The following is a 9,376-nucleotide window of genomic DNA, read 5'->3' as shown; positions in this document are numbered from 1 at the left end:
AAGAGTGAACACATTCACAGAAAGAAATGTGTCTCCATTAGTGCTTCCTGCCCACTGCCACTGCCTGTGCCACCCGCAGTGGCAGTCCCTGGGGAGGCACCTGCCTGTGCAATAAGCCATCAGCAAAACTGGGCCATTGAATTATAAACAGTTTATTTCATTCATTTGGCAACTTGCTGAGCTCCTGGCCAGAGCAAGCCCTCACGCCTTGGAAACGTTGCTCATTCAGAGTGACTTGGGTGCATCATTTACTCAGCGCTATGCAGTGATGAGGGGCTGTATACGTCACATGCCATCATGACTGTTGGTGGGCTCACTCAAATGCTCTCCAAAACAGAGGGTAAAACTCTCCCTTTCAAGTGACCCACTCCTGGGTCTGGGAAACAGCTTGCAGCATCCCATTCCAGAGCACAGACACAGGGTGGGAGTGGGGATGACTTCATGCCTATTCAGTGCCACACTTGTGTCCCCACTCCCTGAGCTCTGCTCCCAGCCTGGAGCCCAGGTCCCATTAGCAGTTACTTCACGGTGAATCAAGTCAGACTCGGATTACTCAGGGGAATTATGTTAGATCTGTATCAGCATAACTGAGGGCAGGATCTGGGCCTCGATCCCCAGTGGGATCAGGGGGGTTCAGTTCAGTCCCTGCCTGGGCTGGGACCTGTTTGCAGATGCCCTCCAACTGAGCCCATGGACAGATTCCTCCACGCAGGGGTGCATCTGTGCGGTGAGCCCTCTGCTTTCAGAGCAGGAAATACTCAGTTTCAACGCTTAGAGTTAAACATTTCCGCGGAGCCCAGGAGACCGTGCAAACAGCAGGAGCACCAAGGCTCTGCCTTTTCATCTCTCTGGCACTGGCCGAGGAGGGTAAACACTGGAGCTGAGCCTACCAAATAGCCAGAGAGAGAAGGGGAGAGAGGGGCAAAGAAAACAAAAACACAGCTGCCAAAAAACAAAAGCCTGAAAAGAGCCATTCAGGGTCTCCCAGGAGCGAGTTTGGCACAGGGCAGGGAAGAAAGAGCAGGGAGCACTCTGTGCTGGGGCAGGCACAGGTCCAACCCACTCAGGGATACGGACCCTTCATTTTGCCCTGGGCAAATCAATGTCCTCTGCTCCCTTAAGAGGGGTAAGCACCTAAATCCCAGTGCAGTCCAGCTGCACACACAGTGCCACATCCTTTGCTTTTTTATGGGTCCCAGGATGTCTCTGCTGTGGTGAGGAGGGGTAGGAGGGGCACAACCCAAAATCCCACCCCACAGAGCTGGGGACCACTGCCCAGTGTGAGACACCACGGCATGGGTGTGTGCCAGGCCCCAGGGCACGGTGCGGATGAGAGTGCCACTGATTTGGGGAGATGCATCCCCATGGCAGCCTGTGTGGCACTGTGGGCATGTGGCAGGTTTTGCAGACCTGGGAGGCTTGCGTAGGTGTCCTGCTGGCATGGGAGATGATCCCTCCCTTCTGCATGTCACTTGCACTTAGCCCTGCTCCTGCAAAAGCAGAGTTGTCAGACCCTTGGGTTAGGAGCTGGGGCTCATTCTGTCTCCTGCTTTGCAATCTTTACATCAGGGACTTTGCTGCATGTCCAAGTCCCTGTTCTCCTGCCCATCTGGAAGACCTTGCTTCAGCAAAAGCACCAGCATCCCGTGCTCACTAGAGCAAGGGCATCTTCCCCTGCTGTCAGGGGATGTAGAGTGACAGCTGTCTTGTCTTGGTACAGATTCATTGCTGTATTGTTGTGGTAGCTGGTGGATAAGGCCATTGCTGCTCATTTATCCTGCTGGCCTGGGCTGGGAGTGGCCGTGGGAGGCAGCATGATTTCTTCCCATGGCCTGAGATCCCTCCTGGTTGCCCTGGTCGTTGAAATCCAAAGTCACCTCTGCTTAAGAACATGCACCCCATGGAAGAGGCCTGAAGAAGAAGCTTGGAGCAAGGACCTGGGCATGCAGGAGGTTAAAAATGCCACCAGTCTGGTGCAACAGAGCTGGTTCCCAGGACGGACCCCGGCTGCATCTCCTGGTCCAAGTCTTCCCTTCCCAACACTGTGGTCCAGGACTCTCCATCACCTCCCCCAGCAAACAAACACCCCTGGGCTCCCTGGAGAGCAGAGACCCAGGGATGCTCAATCTCCGGTTCACTCTCCAGTGCTGCCAAGAGTGTCCCTGTCCCACCAGCCCAAGCAGTGGGTGGCAGGAGGGGAGGCTCACAGGCCCCACAGTGGTGGCCTGGTCTAGGAGCAGGAAGGTAGTGCAGGAGGGGGGAGGGCAGCCTGTTTACCCATCCATCTGCACAGCTCACAGCAGGGATCCAGCAGGATTTCCCGTCCACTCAAAGGCTGCCTGTTTATTTTGGGAGGGAGACTCAGACAGTGCCATTGTTTTGCTGTGAAGTTGGGGTTATAAATAGCAGGTGGTCGGGGACGCTCCTGGGCTATTTTGGGCCCCTGCTACACAAAAGTGGAAAAGCTCCAAGAGGAAGGTGGAATTACTGAAATTCCGACCTTTCCCGCAAAGGTCAGCAGGAGCTGGTTGTTTGGGTTTGGGTTGGGTTCTGGGCATTATTTAAACACAGGGGAAAGAAAAGAGAGGAAGATGCATACGTTGCGTGCTGTGTCCTTCCCCAGCAGAAGGATGGTGAGAATGGGGAGCTTGTGGTCTGCGAGGGCTCTGCCCAGGAGCCACCAGGAGCAGCACAAGTCCAGAGGAGAGACCAGCTGGGTTTTCCTTCTGGCTGTGCAAATGGGAGAGTTCCCAGTGGATGGAGAAGCTGAGGTGGTAGAGGATGCCTCATAGCACTGGCCTGCCCCTCATGCCTCAGTTTCCCCCACCTCCCATAGAGAGGCTGAAGAAAAGGGCAGGCAATGTCCCAGCAACAGCCCTGCTCTCACCAGGCATGTAAAGCATCCTGCTGGAAGGCAAGGATGAGCCAAGGTGTCTGAAACTTACTTCAGACCCTTCCTCTCATTAAATGTCTGTGCCAGGTGATCATAGAGTGAGCAGCATGGACCCAGTAAAGCCACTCACACCAACGTCTTATACTTTGAGAAGGTCTATTCCTTTAATGGGGATTTATTTAACTGGGCTCTGCCACCATTAGGAGCCATAAAATGGCACCTTTTGGCTCCTGATTGGAAGGCCACAGTGCACGCAGTCCCCTTGTATCCAGCGCCAGCTGCTTTATTGTGCAGTACTGCCTCTCTCTTGGATTTAACCAATTTGATCCATGTCTAATACATAAATAAATAATCCAGCAGGAGTGTTCACATTAGATGACAACAGGCAGCTATAAAGCATGTTTCTCCCCACCGGAGCCATCTGAGCCGGGCTCCGCACGCCCTCTCATGAGCAGAGTTGCTAATACAGCTGAGAGAGGGAGGCCTGGAGACCCGCCGGCTTCTCTGTTTTATTGAAACTTCATTGTTTGCTTTAGAGTTTTATTTTATGTTAAATGGATGCTGTATATTCCTTACAGAGGGAGCAATAAACTTTCTGAGCTGGAGGAAATTGGCTTTGGAGCAAAGAATGAACTAGGGAGATGTGGCTGGGCAGGGGAGCCTCAGGGAGGATTTGGGCCAAGAAGGCTGTGAGGCAGAGTCCTGCTTCCAGGGCAGACTCAGGGCCCAGCCCAGCATGAGATAGGGGTTTGCAGGCACCCCCAGATATCACCCAGGCATGATGCAGCCCCAGGGAGCACAGGGTGAGAGTGTCTGAAGCTGCTGGTGGTGCAGGGATGGTGAGGAGCCCCATCCCAGCTTGGGGAGAGGGTGACCAAATGCTGGTGATTGCCAGGGTGGCCATGCTGAGTATCTGGACCTGCTCCCTGCCAATAGCAGCCCAGTACTGCAAGGTCTGCTCTGCCTCCCAACCATTGTGTGCCCATGGAGAATCACTCTGTCCTGACCCATCTGACTTCAGGAGTGCTGAGGAGGAGGAGGATGGCTCTTCTTAATTTACTGTTATTAGTTAATAGGAACACTGGGCAGTGCAGTGTCATCCATCTGCCCCCAAACACAAAGTCTGCACCTCAGTCACTCCTGAAATGTGGCTGTTGTTGCTCTCCCTGTAAAACTCAAGTCCCATGGCTCGAGCTGGGATGCTCCCATGCCATTTGCTGTCCTGCTGCAGAACAGAGCCAGTCCGTGACCCAGGGAGCATGGGATGGGGAGAAAAATGGGACAGACCAGAATAAAATTCCCCATTTTTAGACCTCAGCTGGGATGGGAACCAGGGCAGAGTGCAGGTGATGCTGATGGCAGCCGATCAGAGCTAAAGCTTTCTCCCTTCTTTTCCTCCACACAGGCAAAAAGAAAACGACTTTGTTTGACAGCCAGGCTCCAATCTGCCCCATCTGCCAGGTCCTCCTTCGCCCTGGGGAGTTGCAGGAGCACATGGAGCAGGAGCTGGAGAAGCTCACCCAGCTGAACATCAGGTAAGCAGTTCCCTGGGGTCCACCAGCATCCCTGGGTCAGACAGCCGGGGCACCCACAGATGGCAGAGGAGATGGTGGTACATACCCATAGGTCCCAGATATGGGAGATTCAGAGCTAGCCAGCAGGGCAAAAATATTTCCCTGGGGTTCACCGCAATGGTAGAGACAGGACAGAAATGGTTCCCAGAGGGCAGAGACACCCCTTTCCCTGGAGATGTGTGTTCAGGTCAGCAGCTCTCCTGTTGCTCTGGTCCTGTGATGGAGCAGGCCTGCAGCAATGCTGTGTGCTTGGCTGCCTTCAGCTCCCAGGTGCTTTCCCCAGCACAGCAAAGTCCCCTGTTTAAAAAAAAATAATAATTGCATTTTAACTGCCGGCAGTTATTTAGGAAATGGCTGTAGCCAAGGGTTGGCAGATCCCTGCCCATGCCTTAATAAAACTCAGCAGCCTTGGAAAAGAGCATGTTTATTTCAATTATTAATGAATTCCCTGGTCATTAAAAGGTGAGAAAAGGAATCAAACTGCTGGCTAGAAGCAAAGTTATGTCACCAGGTGGTAGGAGAGGAGGGACAGTGGGTGTGTGTGCATGCCAGGGCATGCACAGTGTGGAGGTTGCAGAATCTGTCCCTGCTGGGCTTGGAGCTTCTTTGCAACTGAGCAATAGCCATTGCAGATGCAGGGAGAAGGAGGGAGCTTTAGCTAGAGAAAGAGAGATCTCCCCAGTTGGGCTGAGATCTCCCAAATTTAGCACCCTCAAGCTCAGGCTGAGATCTGCATCTCCCTCACGTGGCACAAGAAGATGGAGAAAGCTGAGGGGAAGGGAACAGGGAGCCGATTTATCCCCTGCGACACTCAGTCCCCTTGCAAGCGTAATTTATGGTGTAATTTGGGCTGCATCCAACTTAATAAAGGGCCACTGCAAATTAGTGAACAGGTTTAAATGAACAGAAGCAATTAGTGCTCAGAGGAGCCCATCAAAGAAGTTGGGCCAATATCAGAGTGAAACTGAAACCACAAGCCAGGAGCGGAGGCTGGCGCGAGGCACTGATGGGAAGGTGGCGTTTAATGGGAAAGGAAAGGAAACCCTAAATCATAAAGCATGACAAGGGCCATTGTGGGCCAGCTGACAAATGAAAAAGAATGGCATTATTCCTTTAAATAACAGCAGCAGTTAGAGAGGAGACAGCTCTCTCCGGCTTGCCCTCGCTTCCCCGGCCCACTCCACTTGGCCACGGCAGGCGGCGAAGAAGAATCAGAGGTCTTTATTAATTATTAAATAACGACTCCCCCTGTAGCGTGATAGATAACGTTCAATCTAGTCGATGGATTCAGGCAATGGAGGCTAATCTGTAACACAGCAGCTCTGTCGGGGATGGTCGCTCCCAGTCCCAGAGGGGAGCAATACTGGGGCCAGCCAGCAGCAGCAATCAGGGCAGGCAGGAACAGCAGGCAGGAATAGCAGGCAGCAGGATGCAAGTGGGTCAGGCTGCCCAGCTCCAGCAGGGTGGCTCGGTCCAGCGGGTGGCCCCATCTCCCATTCCCCCACCTTTGCTGCCTGGAAGAGCCGGGAGCAAGAACACATCAACAAGAGAAGAGAGAAACTAATAATGATCTCAAATAACCCAATAAACATAAAAATAAAATGTAGGCCCATAAACGTGACGGGCACCGGCAGCCGTGGCCGCTCCCTGCCAATACCGACTCGTTACCGAAATGGCTGAGCAGCTGTTACTGATCAGTCGGATGGGGAGAAGCAAACCAGGGGGCTGCTTTCCAAGGCCCTTTTTTTCTTTTTTTCTAATTTAAAGAGGATGCAGCCAATCATGGCTTGTGCTGTTAAGTTTTAATAAACCTTAATGATTTGCAACAGAATCATAAATTTGCAGTGCTCAGAGTTAGGAAGGTGGATCCCCTCCTGCCCGCTGAGCCTGAAGCACTGGAGACTTGATGGGCATCACATCAGCTCCTGCTGCAGCACCAGGGCTCCCTGTGTGCTGGGATGTCCCCTGAGGCAGCACGGCCATGGGGCTGCATGGTGGGGTGAGCCAGCTGCATGCTGCTGTAGGGCTAGACCAAGAGGAGGGGGCTGGAGGAGAAGCAAGGTGGAGGGGCTGCCCTACGCCATCGCCTCTGCCGGGTGTTGGGCATTCATGTGGGCTTTCAGGCATTAATGGAGGGCTGGGAATCAGTCAGAGGAGTGCAGGGGAAGGGAGGGAGGAAAAGTGATTCCTCCAGGTGATCACAGGTGCTTTTTAGGCCTGAGATATGAGGGAGCTGTAGGAGCCAATGGATGCTGCTACTTATGTTCCCAGCTCACCAGGAGCCTGGGGTTGCATCTCACCCAACCCGATGCACCCTCACTTGGCTGGTACAGATGGGGTTTGCTGTCCCCCAGACACAGGGACAGCCCTTATTCTTCATAGGCAGTGCCAGTGTAATCATCCTGGCCTCAGGGCAGGGACATCTCAAGGTCTGCTCAGCTGGATCATCACACAGCGGGCAGGAAGAGTCATGCTGAGCCACAAGGCAGTACCCACCTGTGTCAGGGAGCTGTGTGTGCCCAGGGGATGGACACCAGCCATTATTAGACCAGTGATGAACATCACCCAGGAGGGTCCAACCCTGGTGCAGGGTCAGGCTTCCCCTTGAAAAAGCAGGCATGATTGGGAATGAGGAACCTAAGTTTCTATCTCTGCTGCCTTCTTGGTTTGTCCAGTCTCCCAAAGCACAGGGAGAGCCCTGCCTGTGCTCCCCCCACGGCTCCTCCACCCCACGCGGGTCCGGCCGAGCCCTGTGCACAGCTCTGCACGGCCAGGCAAGGCTCTCTGAATGCAAATTTCATTTCTGAGCCACTGGCGCTGTTTCAAGAGCCAGCAGCCTCCGAGCCCTTCTCGGTGTTACATATGTAACAGCCTCATTGAACTTGACATGTCAAATTCAGGCCATTTGTGCAAAATCTCCCTTTAATAATACCGTTTCATTTCGCTCAAATGAGACTTGAATGCATGTAAAATGGAAAAGGATATTTAAGCGCTAACATTAGGCAGATGTCTTGCCAGAGGCCGATTGAATATATGAGATTTTGAAGTGCTTAACACGTTTTTGGTGCTCCCTCTTAGAATATGTCACCTGGCTTTCTTTTTTCTCCCCCTCCTTTCTTTTTTCCCCCCCCTCTTTAAGTGAAGGGTATAAATTGAACGAAAACAAAACTACAAGCTTTGGTTTTATGGGGTTTAACTCTTGCCAGGCAAGACTGTTGGTATTCTTCCTCCAAAGAGGGATTACCCAGTAGTTCATCTTTGCAGAGCATGAGCATAAAGCAGCAGAGTGTTGGAGGTGGGCAAGCAGCAGCAGCAGAAGTGCAGAGCTCTCCTTGCTCTGCATCTACAGCTTAGAGAGCAAAAGGTGCCAGGCCCCAGATCAGCACACAAGTGCCACCAAGGTAAAAATAAGGAATGAAACCAGCAATCCTCTTTGTACATTGATGCCCTGTGCCCCCAGCCAGGCTGCAGAATACATGAATATTCCTGGCTTGTGTGCATTAAGCTTATCTGTGAGCTCAATGCATGTCTCCCATATTCACTCAATTTGTATTCACCTGTTTTACACCTCATCCGTGCTAAAGGCTTGCAATAAAGCACTCTGAGATGTGAGACTCTTTCTGGAGCTGTCAGTGACCCCAGCTTCAAGCGTTGGCTGGTGCTGTGGCTGCTGGTGCATTTCCCCAGCCCAGAGCCAGCTGGGGAGCACAGGCAGGCACAGCATTCGTGAGCAGCACCCATGGGTGTTCCTCAGGGCACACACACATGCCTATGCAAGTACAAGTGTACTACTGTGTATGTCACTGCAGGTAAATACTCTGAACAGAGGTGGTGATGTTCGGGGAGATCCTTCAACCCTGCCCATTGCTCCCCAGGCAGTGAGCAAAGAGGACAGCCTGCTGAAAGGGGATGATGCAGGAGCCTGGGTGGAGAAGGGGCAGATTTGGGGCTATGGCTGGAGTTTGGGGTGGGAGGGAAGATGAGTTTGAGGACAAAAGAGGTGGAAATGAAGCAGCTAGAGCTGTGGAGCACATCTCAGCTGACAGCTCCTGATGGGTCCCTGGTGCTTTCTGAGCCCCTGGCTGGTGTCTGGGGAAGAGGCATTTACTGGCCATTTAGGAAGTCACATTACAAATATTACAGTTGCTGAGTCAAGCACCTGAAGGTTGGGAATGTGCCTTTCAGGATGCTCTGTTCTTGAAAACACAGTTCTCTTTTAAAAAATTTATTTGGCAGGAGGCATTTTTATTTCCCTGTGTGACAGCTAGCAGATACTTCCCTGCATTACCAGCAGCAAACCTGTGCCTTAGAGCTGTGATTTCACCTCCCTAAAAATATGAGGTGTATCATTATAGCTGGGGAATGGTGCAGAGGGTGGAGCAGCAAGTTGGACCATGCCAATAGTCCTAGCTATGCCTGTGTTCCTGCCTTTGTGGCTGAAGGACGGTGTGAGCTCAGAGCAGGATTATCTCAACTCTGTTTAAAGAGGTTCCTAAACCCAGCAGAGGCAAGAAGCAGTGTCCTCACACCATGTTGTAACACCAGCTGTGCCTGTGCTGTGGCATCTGGGGCTGGGCAGCAGCCACCAGCTGCTCAGCGGGTGCCTCTGGGGATGGACGTGCTGAAGTGAGCGGGTGGGGGATGATCTGTTCTCACCGTTCCCCATGGCTGTCCAAACTCTCCCCATCTTTACTTTTCTTACTGTCTTTCCTCTGCATTCAATACTTAATCTGGACATATTTGTGTTTTAAAGACTATGCCTACCTGTTGGCACTTCCCAGCCTGGGCTAACAGCTCTCATTGCTCCTTGCCACCATTCTGGGAGCAGTCCCTGCACACCCAGCATCTCAGGAGCTACTGATTCACCCTAATGATCTTTCTGGTGTGTCCAGGAATAATTTCTCTTCCG

General features: G+C 52.5%; 1 protein-coding gene across 1 annotated transcript in view; it reads left to right on the top strand.

Moving 5' to 3' along the window:
- The window catches only part of RNF220 (ring finger protein 220), a 221,123-nt gene that overhangs the window by 132,579 nt on the left and 79,168 nt on the right, over nt 1-9,376 (top strand). The window contains exon 2 of the mRNA XM_010006710.1: nt 4,299-4,428. Coding sequence (XP_010005012.1) covers nt 4,299-4,428 — 130 coding nt within the window. The remainder of the gene's footprint in view (nt 1-4,298; nt 4,429-9,376) is intronic.

Source organism: Chaetura pelagica, unplaced genomic scaffold (assembly GCF_000747805.2).
Source record: "Chaetura pelagica isolate M959 unplaced genomic scaffold, ChaPel_1.0 scaffold69, whole genome shotgun sequence".
Lineage (NCBI taxonomy): Eukaryota > Metazoa > Chordata > Aves > Apodiformes > Apodidae > Chaetura > Chaetura pelagica.
Note: the sequence above shows the minus strand (reverse complement) of the source record. Positions and strands in the feature narration are given on the sequence as shown.